The following is a 13,630-nucleotide window of genomic DNA, read 5'->3' as shown; positions in this document are numbered from 1 at the left end:
ACCAAGATTTGGTTCTGTGTAATAAAAGCATAGCAAAGAATTTTGGGATTAATTGTCCTAGCCAATATACTCTAGACCCACCAAGTTGTGTAAATTATGAGCTCCCATACCTGCCTTGCTAATACTAGTGAAGCCATGCAGATTTAAAGTTTCTAGTAGTTAAATAAAGGACATTTGAGGAGATGAGGTATGACATGAGAAAAGATAAGCTTGATGTTTTTATATATATTATACTTGGTTGAGGTCTGAGAGAAAGATTAGATTCCTGTAATCATACCCCTTGGCACTGTTGTCTGCCTCACCCACAGCTTTCCTTTTGCACTTGGCCTAAGCCAAGGAAGAGGTGATGAAAAGGGGAGAGAGGGCTCTCCACCACCAAGTAATCCTCTTGCCCATTGCCCTCTGGCTGAGAACTCATCAGCCAGCTACAGGGAACTCTATCTGTTCTATTCCTTTAGTTGAAAAGGACTTGCCATCCCTGTCTCATTTCCCCTTTGAAGTTCTATTTCAATGCGTGGCAAATTCTAGCACTGCCTTAAGATTGGGGCCTAGATAGGAGGCAGAGTAGAGGTGGTGGGTGTTGGGATTCAGACTCTCTAACTGCAAGCCACTCTGCCCACTTGTTCTGAGTAAGTACTGTATTTTCTGTGCACTTTTGCATCTGGAGAAACAACTCTTAAGGTAACTTTAACTTCCATTTTTCTTAGAATCACAAAACTTGCATCTCTGCACAGGCACCCATAAGTGTTCTGTCCAAGAAAACAAAGAAACTTTCTTTTTAAGTGCTTAGTGAATTAGAGATCAAAATTATATGTAACTTAGGCAAACCACTTTTCATATCAATGCCCATTTCCATAAATTGCATTTTAATGTAATTCATAGAACGATGTCAAAGCATAGAAAATGGGAAGGTATTTGAGAGTTTAAACATAAATTGAAAAATGTAAGATTTATTTATAAAATTGCTTTATTGACAGTTTGCATGCAAATGACTTATATTGCAATTGTACTTGTCAAGGACTTTTCCCTGTATTCCATTTCTCTTTGCCAGAGTTTCAGAATTTATTATATACTCCTAAAATCTGGAGTAAAGAAATAAATATTCTAAGAACAGTGCCATTATTACAGTTGCCATTTGTAGGTAATTGAAGGCATGACATTTACCCAAGCAACAGAGTTAAGCATGTTGCATATTTCTGAAAAGCAGCTTTTCCTTATCATCCATAAATAAATGTAACTCTAATAAAACAGTATCTGAACAATAGAATCTGTTTATCCCAAATCTCTCTCTCTCTTTCTCACTCTCTCTCTCTCACACACATACACCACACCACACACACACACACACACACACACACACACACAGATGCAAGCCTAAAGAGAAATTAGAGACATCATGCCCTCAGACAGGCACAGACACAAATGATTATTCTCACTTGACAGACCAACTGTACCGCTCTTTCCTTGTATTTCACTCCAACCCCAGAGGGCTGGATCAGGAAAGAGACACTCGATAGCTTCTGTTTCCGTGGTTGAAATATTTGTGAAGTTAACGCATAATCTGAAAGCAGAAGCTAATAAATTATAGGGTGCTAATTGGAGCTGGAGTGGAGCTGTCAATCATGTTATCCTAAACACAGAGAGACCCTCATAACCTAAAAAGGCAAGGCAGCCTCCAAGAACAGCTTCCAGTTGTTTCCAGCCATGACCTCCAAACTTTGAGTCCAGGACTAGTGGCACTGACAGCAGAGATGATTCTACTAATTCAGGTTGACTTTAAGAGGGAGAGAAATTTACTTGTATGAGAAAAGAATAAAATATTTTGCTGAAAGATTAACCCTTAGAGAAATATAAACTCAAGTTACTAGAATAATTATGACTTTGATAAAACATGTTACCCTTCATTGGTAATCTTTCACTTTAAAAAGAAACAAGTTAACTCAAAAAGAGAAGTTAAGTTTCTCTACAATGGAACATTTGTCAGGTCTCAATGATAGTATTTCTATGAGTTTTCCAAACTACTCTTAAAAAGTTAAGCTCCTCTAACAAAGATACCCAAATTTCCTCTGCCTTACTGGAATTCAATTGTTTCACCTGGATAAACAGAAGGAGCATGTTTCCCATTCCTTTGTTTTGTCCTTAAAATCTCTTTAGTAAGCTCCAGTTCTACGTAAGTCCCAATGTTTCAAAATGTCTAAAGTGGAAAGTTCAAACTACCCTTCCTCTCATCATCATTTTCATTTCCTATAAAAAAATGCACAAATGAATAAATTATCATTACATGAAATAAATTTACATTAAAGGTAAACTAAACTTTGGAAAACAAAAGAACTTAAATATTTTGACTTCCAATCACAATTTGCACCACTTTAATGATTCAGTTACTGATAAGAAAATTTTGCCTACATTTAGTTTTGGAAGTCATACTTTAATCTCTGCTTGTATTTACAACTAGGAAAATATACCATTTACCTTATAATTTGGAAACTCCTTTAGAATACTTGAAACAAAATTAGTTTTTGCTAAGTAGAGAAAAAATTAAGTCTCTTTAAATTCTAAACACACATTTGGTAGAAACAACAATTATGATTTGAATCCTTGGTGAGAATGTCACAAACTCCTCTCTTTTATTGCTAATTCTCAAACAACAGCTTTGCCCTCATTTTTTGGCAACTGTATTATCAGCCAATAATGGTATTGTTTATAAATAAGATAGAAAACAAAACAAAAAAATTTTTTTTGTTATTGTCATTTACTTTTACTATGTACAATCTATTTCCTTTTTCTTCTTCTGGTACGTTTTACTCAATGTTTCATCTATTCCAGAAAGAAACTGAATATTTTTTCCATAGTATTATATGACTTTTTTTCACATTTGTACTGCTGTTTTATGGAAGTTCTTGATATCTCTGGAGTAGGTGCCTAAAAGTGCTGTATTCTTACTATTGTTCCATCTTGCTTTATGGCATATGAAATTTCATTTTACCTCAGGGAGTTTCTTCTCTACACTCAGAAACTGACAGAAGGGTGTTAACAGACTGATTTGGGTAAGAAACACAGTACAGAGCTTAAGAGGTTTGTTCTTTCCTGTTTAAAAGCTTCCTTTAAAAGCCCGTTCTTCACTCATACTTTTTTAAAACAACTATGAATTTATATTCAATTGGAATTAGACAGAAAATTATTCATCATCTTGTATCTAACAATTCCAAACTATTTAGTTAATAAACAAAAATGGTATACTGGACACCATGGTCTTGCATTGAAACGAGAAGTTTAGTCATTTGATTTTGATGATTATAAATGGGACTGAAATTTTTAAAAATCTACCATGGGATACTGCTATCTCCTTCCCCCCCCCCCACCCCCAAGGATTACAAAATATATGGAAAGTAAAAAAATAAAATTAAAATAAACAACCTTGCACAGCCACAATCTACACCTATGTTTACCAGTTAATGTAGATTAGAGTCTTAAGAGAATGAGGCTGGAAGTATAGGTGTTGCTGAATCATCCTGTGTTGCAGGACAGCAACAAAGGCAAGACATTTGCTATTTAAAAAGTTATACAATTTAACAGTGTATATTTTTTCAGATCATAAAGCTTCTGAATACATTTTTAATGTTATTTTGGGGTGCATATTTAATTTGTGTCACCTCATTTATCAGAGAGATTTCTAACTTGAATTCAATTACACTCCCTTATTCTTCTTACTATAAGGAGTTCTCAAAGTGGTAGAAAAAGAAATGCTTTGCATGATCTACTTCTTGACCTTTCTTGTCCTTTATATCTATATCAATGCTCTAAAAGAAGTAAGAGCTATGTCTTCTCAGTTTTCAAGAGGATATAAGCTTACCACCAGATAAGATCTAGCCCAATGTTACACCATCTAGATATTACCAGAGTACCAAAACATAGTTCTGGTTGACTATCGCTCTAGCTAATAGCAGTCTGCAATGTTTTCTGTTATATCCCACAGAAGGTTCTTATAAATTTCTACCTCTCACAGTATTAGAAAAATTTCACCCTTATTGCTTTCTTATCCAAATGCTATCTAGTCTTCAAGGTCTAGCTTAAGTTCTGCCACTTCTATGAAGCTTTGTCTCTATTTACCAGGTTACAGGAAATGATCTCACCTTTATGAGAACTCTTAACACCTAACACGTGTGCTGCTTACTTGCCACTTGTATAAGCCACCCTCTCTAATTCAGGACTTAAGAGGCTGCAGTAGTCCTAATGTTCTTTTCTTCACTCTTGACATAAAGATTTTTTACCCTGCATTCAGTGTTAGCTACCATGAGCAAGTACTACTAATTATTGTGAATACAAACTATTGCATTAAAATATTTTATTCAAGTATATACTAATAAATTTAAAAATATATGTTGATCTGAGGTTTGAAGTACAAGTTAAAAAAAGAAATTCTTCTGGAAGCCTGCTCAATAAAGAAAATCCTGTATCAAAAGGAGTGGGGAGAAAGATTCTGTCTCATTTAGTAGGAGCCAATTAGTGTCAAATATCCTTTTCCCACCCTTGTGTCCTGAGTGTCAATCTCTCTTCTGCTCAAGGACATCACTTCAACATTACATTTTCTTGTTTCTGCATTATTGTTTTTTCCTCTCTATTGGATCATCCCCATTATGAGAAAAGAGACTTTAATATTTTTTATATTTAAAAACAAAGCAACAAAAATAAGACCAAAAAAAATCCTCCTTGGATCTCACATCCTTGCCCTCTCTCACCTACATACAAACTTTTTTCAGTATTGGGGACTGAACCCAGGGCCCTGTGTATGCTGGGCAAGCCCTCTACACCAAGCTACCTCCCAGCCCTTTATTAGAGAATGGCAAAACACCTTAAATGAGCCACCACCTAGCTCTTTTCAAGTATATTATTATTTCCTCTTGTATCCACTCTAATTTGGTTTCTATATACACATTTGTCTTGGCCATTAGGTCCCTGTGGTTAAACCTGAAATTCTCTTCTCAGTAGAATTTGTCTCATCAATCGTGTGGATCCTCTAAGAAGATGCCGAGACATGTACCATACACTCATACGTTCTAGCAACATATATGTTCTAGTCTGATCTAGCAACTGTCATTGGGCCTAATATTTGGTTTAACTTGTTACTTTTCAGTCATTCTCCAACATTCTTCTATTTTCTTCAGAAATTTGATATTGATTTTCCTTTATTATTTGGGCTGAGGGAGGGAAAGGAGGAGGGAGGCAGTTTCAGAGTTTCCCACTTGACCTTCCACTGTGGTTTCTTTGACCCTACTTGTAGGCTAAGAACTCAGTGAGAGGGCAACTCCAACCATAAAGTATGCTGATCCCAATTACACATTTAAGCAGTAGAGAAATGACCATTGGGTGGGGCTGTGGACCCAGTGAATGCATTTTAAGTTAGACTTTAGCCCCACAAGCCCCTCAAGAGAAGGGCAATGATGATGTAGGCCTCTGACTCCCATTGTCAACTCAGGCACAATAGTTTGAAGTGTCTGGACTCTTCTTTAAAGTATACACCTGCAATGGCATTACAGTGTCCTTCCTCCTAATACCTGTTCTATGGTTAATGGGTTTCAGATCTGAAAACAACTCGAATCTTGGAACTGAACAAGGATTATAATTTTTCTTTGAATGACCATGTAAGCCCCTCCCCCTCCATTTTTGCCTTTGGATGACTAATTTTCAGTGGCAACTTGACTCAAGGGAAACCAGATAGATGGTAAAGCATCACTAAGTATGTTCGAAAGGGTGTTTCTGAAAGAGCTTTGTATTTAAATTAGTGGACAGGGTAAGGAAGATTCACCCTCAGTTAGTATAGTGGCCATCATCCTGTCAACTGAGAGCCCAGATAGAGCAAAAAGACAGAAGAAAGGTAGGAAAGTTCTCCCCCACCCATTATCTATCTCTCTATCTGTCTGTCTATCTATCTACCTATCTATCTATCTATCATCTATCTCTTCTGAAACTAGGACACCATCTTCTGCTCATAGACATCAGAACTCAAGGTTATCTGGTCTTTAGACTCTGGGTCTTATCACATCAAACCTCCTATCCTTACCAATTTCTCAAGCTTCTGACCTTGAAATTAGAGTCATGTCATTGGATCTGCTGGGTCTGAAGATTTTGGACATGAACTGAACCATGCTACCAGTTTCCTTGGTTCTTCAGTTTGCACATGGGTCTTACATAATCCCTAATTTTGGGAGCCAATTCCCCTAATGAAATTCCTATCTTCTATCAACTATTTTATCTATCTATCTACTTATCTATCTATTTATCCACCCAATATTTTGGTTCTGTTTCTCTAGAGTACCATAACTAATAGCCTTCTACTGAGCATGGATGCTCAAGACTGGCTGCTGCCCATCTTTTCTGCCCTAGGAACAAAGTGCTTTGTTAACCATCTTCACAGCTCTTTATGGACAAGCGCCTTTGGCTGCCTCGCCATTATCATGCTGATGTGGGTCCCCTGGCTTCTGGTAGTCAAGTGAAGCTATCTAGTCTCTATTATTTCAAGACTTCATCAAGCCCAGCTTTGGGACCAGCTATGGCCGGTAACCATTGCTAAGCTTCTTAGTGATTGCTTAGAAATGCCCTCTCATCAACACAGTCCTTATGACTTTGGTGAATTGATTGGGGATCGGTCTCCTGGCCTCACATAATATGCCCATACCAGCATTCTCACTTCCCTCAACCATTTTATTCCTTCCTAAAACTTCTCATGGGGAAATAAAATCAGCATTCATTGTCTCCAGACATCCAGGGCCACTGTAGCCACAATTTGCCTCATGTCTGTGGGTCTTTTCCATGTAGGTTAAATCTTACATTCCAGAAAACCTCACCCAGTAAATGAATTCTTGCTAATCTAGTCTTACCTTCCCATCCCATGGTTCAGGCACCTTCAGAATGTAATCCCAACCTTATATACCTGGCTCCTGCCAGTGCATTTTAGCTAATGCTTGGAACTACTTCAGGATATAATCTCTTTCTTCTTTATCAGACTCAGAATATTCTTAAGATATGCTGGAATTTAATTCTAGTTATTGACCTGGCAGTCAGGAGGGGAGGGGAGCACACTTATGTTTTCTGGTTGAGAAGAGGCCTCTCTGGTTACTTACTCTACAAAGTTTTAACTCTTATTGTACATACTCTAAGGGATCTGAAGGGTCTACTGAGTCAAGATTCTTGGAACTTGTTATAGTTTGGATATTAGACATTCCCCAAAACTCCTGCGTTAATGCAGGAATATTCAAAGGTGAAATGATTAGATTGTAAGAGCCATAACCTATCATTACATCTTAGTTTTAATAGACTGGGTAGAAACTGTAGGCAGGTGTAGGAAGTGGATCCCTGTAGGCACGGCCTGGAAGGATTCATCTTCCTTACAGTCCTTTCCCTACTCTTTCTGCTTCCTGGTTTCATGAGTAGAGCAGCCTCCCTTCACCACACCCTTCCACCATCTTAGACCCAGAACAATGGAGCCAGCAGAACCTAGACTGAAACTTCTAAAATGATTTATTTAACTTTACCTCCTCTAAGTTGCTTTTTGGGGGGGATATTTTGGTTACAGCAAGAAAAACCTGACTAATGCAGACATCCATCCAAATACCCCCATCCTGTTTTACAGGATCCCAGATTTGTCAGCAGATCTCCCTTGATTGAGCATTTAAACATCTAGAGCTCTGAAACACTACTGAATGCTGAGTTTACTCATAAAAATATTTGTTTGTTTGTTTGTATGTCTACTCCCCCAAATAGCATACTAGAATATAACCTCCATCAAGGCAAAGGCTTGCTTTGTTTATTGCTCTACTTCTAGCTCTTGCAACTGTTTGCTGCATAATAGGCATTCAATAAATATCTACTGAAGGAGTGAATAATAAATTAATTCATCAGTCTATAAGGGAGCAATATAGTATATCCATCCTAAGAGATTTTATGTAGCCATTAGAAACATTTATGTGGAATTTTCATGGGTAGACAAAGCATATGCAATAATGTTAAGTGAAACAACAACTTGAGTCATAAAAATATGCTCACATTGGAGAAAGAAAAGTTGGTAGGACATGGTGCAACATTTACATGTATCAAAACATTACATAGTACCCCATTAAAATGTACAATTTTTCTATTTTTGTTTATCAAATTTGTGTATCAATTAAAAATAAAAAAATAAATAAACTGGAAGGAAATACTCTAAAATATTTGCAATAGTGTTTGGAGGGTATATTTTAGCCCCTTCCTTCTTCTGGTTGTTTGCAAAGAAACATAGGAAGTTGGGAATAGGTCATCTCATTCAGGCACCCTTCCCCCTAAGTAATTACAAGAAGTTGGATGGTCTTCCTTTTAACAAGGAGAGAGTGTCAAAGAGAAGTCAAGGGTACTCTACACTTATCCTACATCAAGAAAAGTCATTTTGAGGACAAAAGTCGGTTTTGAGACAGAAGAGAAACTGTGAATGATGAAATAAATTTCATCATTTATTAGTATATGTCCATCATCATTACAAGGACTTCCATCATGTCAAGCCTGACCCACATCTGATGTGAACCTGAAAACAGTCCCCCACTAGTACATTCTATCTAGGTCTCAAAAAAATAACTCAGGATTAAAACAATTCTCTTCAGTTCCTTGGCATTAGACCAATTTTCTGGGGTCTTTGCCTGAGTCACAGGTTAGAACAGGACTTGTTCTTAAATGTGGGGAAAAGATGATGAGAAAATCAACCCTCAGTCCTACAAAGGTGGATACATGATTTGGGTTAAAGAATATACAAAAGGGTGAAAGACAGTTCCCTATAATCAGAAAGCTTGATATTTGTTTGAGTAGTTAAAACACAGCATAGAATGAAAAGGCATGTCATTTCAGTGTAAAGATAATAAGGGCAATGGTAATTCTGAGAAGGAAGAAGAGAGTTAAGGTCAGCCTTTCCAAAAACTTGGACTATGAACTGGCGCTAAAAGGGGTGTTGGATTAGAAACAGAGAAGTGAGGAGATCTCAACAGGCAAGGGAAAACGAAGGCAGAAAGCAATATAGAGCATGCCTGCTCCAGAAAAAGGTTATATTTTCAAGGATGTTATCGGTAAAGATTTTAATCAGAATTAGGTGAACATATTACTTTTCTCTAGGTAAATTTTTGTCAATTGTCAGTGTTAAACCATAAACTAGATTTTGCATTTTCAAATTAAATTTTTTCTGATAGATTATTTTTTTCCTTGAACAATTTTAAAAGAAATTCAAATTTAGCAGTTTTTTTCACTTAAACATCTACCATAAGAGCTTCTGCCTTTGCAAGCTATTATTTCTCCATTGTCTCATACTTCCACATCAAATTTTGCAGATAAAAAAATTACCAATAAGATTTTGCTTTTCACATAATGTTTAGGGAGTTACACATTTTGACAAGTGCTATTTTTAGCCATTGCCATTTTTCCCCTTGATTGTAAGATCTAATTTTTCCAGAATCAACTTCCAATTGTAGAATTACAATTACAGAATTAACCAGCCAATTAAATTTTAGCAATTATTTTTATCTATAATACATTTTACATGTGAGTTCACACACCACTATTTTATTTTACATCACATATTTCTACCAGTATTATTTGTTAGTAATTACAAAAAGACAGTTAATTTTTACTTATTTTTCAATAAGCACAAGAAACATGAACTTATTGAAACATGAGAATTTTATTGGCTATTCTTATAGTTATGAATTCTCTATTGTCCAAACTGTGATGGCAAATATACCGTAAATACATTTTTGTGCACTTCTGATTCCTTCATATTTTCCAGAATAAAGCTTTGTGGCACTGACAGAGTGAAAACCTAGTTGCAAGCAACAGAAATTGACTGATTTAAAATAAAAGTAGTTATTAAAAGGATATGGGGTATCTTGCCAGATCTCAGGAAGGCTTTAGAACCAGACTTAAAGGCAGTGGAGCAAGATGCAATGGTGAAGAGCAGACAGCAGAAAGAGACCAGACCAGGCTGACTACTGGCTGGCCATGGACACTGGAGGTCACTTCCCCACAGCGCTGGCACCTCTGTGCCAGCAGCCAGACCAAATGCACTTGCCACCATTGCCTGGAATACTTGTTCTGGTTCTTGTTTCTTTGCAGCCCCAGCTCTCTGAGTGGTGGGACCTGAGTGTGAGGACCAGGGTACGTGTCTGCCTTCTTTCCAAAAGAGGTGCCAAGGGAGCAAACAGAACACAGCTCCCACTAGAACAGTAAAGATGGAGCAGTTCCTCAATGAAAGAAGGGACTTCATTTCCTGGGCTAGCCCAAAGAATGACAGATGCCCATCAAAGGGTCCCCAGAGCTGAAAGAAAACATCCTGCCATGTTCAGAGGAGTATCAGATGTTGCAGAGAAACAGGGAATCCTGGACTTTAACTTAGAGGTTGTTCCCCCAGAACTATGAATTTGCTTCTCTGTGCTTACATTCAGCCAGCCATCTGTGCATGTTCTCAGGTAGTAAGCAAATTAAAAGATTAATTGTCCAAGGTGGAAACAGATATGTGGTCTTCTTCTACACTAGTTTTTAGCAAATGTTATAATCAGAATGTTCTTACTGTACACATCCTGTGTACACAACTGAATAACACACAAAATAGTTACATAAGTGTCACTGTTGAAGCAAAAGTGTTGTTGTTGAAGGAATTGGGACTTTGAGATTTAAATGAGTAACTCCAAAAAAAAAAAAAAAAAAAGAAAAAGAAAATTATCAGTTTCAAGGCAGAGCATTTCTCTGAAGAATTTTTAAAATAGTTCTCAGGTAGGTATTTATTATTTTGTACCATTATTAAAAATCACATAGTTTGAATTAACATTATATAATCACATATTTAATTTCAAGGATAATATGATCCTAGATGCAATCTTAAGGATTTTATGTATAAAATAGATATGGCAAATAAAAATAATCTTTTTTTCTTTCTTTTTCTTTTGTTATTATTATATTTCTGCTTTTACTTGTTTGGCTTTTTTTGCAGTGCTGGGGATGAAACCCAGAACTACACATGCTAGGTACGTGCTCTACTACTGAGCCACACTCCCAGCCCCCAAAACAATCTTTATATTAGTTAATTTTCATAATAACACACTACTCACAGGACAATTTTTATGCAATCCAGAAACTGCAGAATGTTAAGTTTTAAAACTCAAAGATCTTCATGGTCCTGTTTTCAATATGCCTGAAGTTGCTATTTTAAGCCTCCATAAAATACAAAAATTTTACAGTCGTGATTAAAGATAGTTTATTAGAGTGATAGCTTTCCAGTGATTCTCGTATCCCCAGTGCTGGCTCCTCCTGTGAATGCAGACATCAGCAATCATTTCCTCAGTTCCCTTTGAGACGGTCTGTAGTTGAGTCGGTCCCTCAGCATGCTTCCTCCTTCAGGTCCCTGAACTGACCTATTTCTGTCTCAAATTTTTTTAATTGCAGCCCAGGCTGAAGGGTGGGTGATGTTCTCAAGGACTGCATGGAAAGGGACAGCAGTGTTTTGTTTCCAGACTTACTGTCTCTTCCTGGGCTTTCCACACACACATGGTTATTCACCCCATAATTCCACTGAAGGTTAGGCTGTGGGTATGGGGATTGTAGCAAATGAAACCAAATGACTCTCAGAACCCAGACTAGAACTTTCATATTAAATCAGAGTCAGACCACCACTACATCTATCATTCTTTTCTGTCTGTGACCACTAAATGGATGTGTTTCTCTCAATTCTATTTCCCAGGCAGTGCTATTAATCAGACCCATCTCCATATCCACTGTGAGTGAGACAGGCATAGTTTAGGCCTTGGAGCTTGCCAGGAGGGCAGTAAGCCACTTGTTTTTCTTGGCATAAATCTTTGTCTGCATGTGGTTCCTTCTCTTCTTTCCTCAGACCACAAGATTCAGATTCCTTGGGGCACAGAGGACCCTCTGAATTTTCTTCACCTTGGCTGCTTTCTGTGGCAAGGACCATATAGTTTAACCCTTCTTGGTTCTTGGTTTCCATTAAAGCAACTGGCATAAAGTCATCTGAATTCAAACTAACGATATTACCATCTTCACCTGTGAAGAAACACAAATGTTATTCTAGCACCTATCAATTTCCTTTACTTGTAATAATACACAGGTTGTATGAGAATTATGATAACACCAACTTTAGACATCTGTTCAGCAAACATTTATGAGGACCACTAAGTGCTGGGAAGACAAACATAAACAAGGTATGCTGCCTTGTCCTTGAGGTTGCACCAGTCTAGTAAGGAAGCAGCTATGTTACTATAGAAGGAAACAGGTACTTAAATAAGTGTCTATATTAAATACAGTGCAGATGCAGAGGTGATCAACTCTGCCTTAACAAGTGGAACAGGTCATGGTCTTTGTGGCAGAAGTTAGGTGGTTCCCAGATAGCTCTTTTTCTAAAATACTTACTTCATCCTGCCACAGCAGCTGAAAAATCTACCTTAAAAGATTTATTCCTTTTAGACTTAGCAACTTAATTACTTATTAAGATAATATTCACTGAATGCCTACACAGGCCAGGCTGTATTCTAGGTACTGATGATAAAAGTTGCTGCTTACATTTTAATGGGGAGAGACAGACAATAAACTGCTAGACAGCTAACTCTGTCGGGTGTTGAGAAGCATTATGAAGGACAATTTGGCAGAGAAAGGGGCAAGAGAATGATGGTGGTGGAAAGGGGCTATTTTAGATGGGGCATCAGCAAAGTGCTCTTTTATCAACTTAAATTCTAGTGGAGATCCAAATTAAGTGAGAGAATTCACTATTTGCCTATCTTAAGAGGATCTTCTAAGGGAGAGAGAAAGGCAAGAACAAGAGTTCAGAGGCAAGAACAGGCTGGAGTGCATTGAGGAACAGCCAGGCAGCCAATGAGGCTGGTCCTCCTCAGCCATCCCCCTGGGTTAAGCATCATATTAGTACTAATTGACTTGTAAAACTGGCATGCTTTTGACCACAAAAGGGAATAGATATGAACCTAGGAAATTTTGATGACAGGGTTTAGGAAGAAAGAAAATGACATGAAACATTAATAACTGTTGATCACTATTGAGGTTGTTAGCCCCTTTAGAGCACTTACTATCTACCAGACATTATTCTAAACTCTCTACATATGTCAACTAATTCTATTAGTTAGGTTTTAGAATCGACCCCAAATAACAGACAAGGAAAATGAGGTATACAGGAGTTAAATAATTTGTGAAAGGTCACTCAGCTGGAATGAGTCTGTATCCTCCCGGCAGGGTAGGTAGAGTTGCTGTGCTGTGAGGAGGAGCCATGTGGGCAGTGCGCCCTATAGAAGTCCTTGGGAAGCACAAGAACTGGACGCACATGGGAGAGGGGGCGTGACTGGCAGCAGGAAAACGGGCAGCCAGAGGGTGACTGGCCTTCTTCACAACTATGCTCATATAACTTTGCTTTTGTCTACCTAATAAGTCACATGTTTTCAATTCTGTGAACATGATATTCAAATATTTCAGAGTTACCATAAGTGGTATACCTATTGCTCAATTTCCATTTCCATAGGTATTCCCCTGTGGGACAAAATGCGTTCAAAGGTTGACCTTCTCACACAGGGAAGTATCGGAGGTTCCATGGAAACCTAAAAGC

General features: G+C 37.5%; 1 protein-coding gene across 5 annotated transcripts in view; it reads right to left on the bottom strand.

Annotated features, from left to right (window-relative positions):
- Positions 1 to 10,761: 10,761 nt before the first annotated feature.
- The window catches only part of ROS1 (ROS proto-oncogene 1, receptor tyrosine kinase), a 126,389-nt gene continuing 123,520 nt past the window's right edge, over positions 10,762 to 13,630 (bottom strand). For 4 of the 5 annotated variants that reach the window (XM_079148423.1, XM_079148419.1, XM_079148421.1 and 1 more), the window contains one exon: positions 10,762 to 12,066. In XM_079148423.1, coding sequence (XP_079004549.1) covers positions 11,756 to 12,066 — 311 coding nt within the window. In that variant the 3' untranslated portion in view covers positions 10,762 to 11,755. Of the gene's footprint in view, positions 12,067 to 12,158; positions 12,257 to 13,630 lie in introns of all 5 variants that reach the window. The other variant, XM_079148422.1, reaches the window with a different exon arrangement.

Source organism: Sciurus vulgaris (genome assembly GCF_902686455.1).
Source record: "Sciurus vulgaris genome assembly, chromosome: 7".
Lineage (NCBI taxonomy): Eukaryota > Metazoa > Chordata > Mammalia > Rodentia > Sciuridae > Sciurus > Sciurus vulgaris.
The sequence above is the reverse complement of the archived record's forward strand: the minus strand, read 5'-3'. Positions and strand labels throughout refer to the sequence as shown.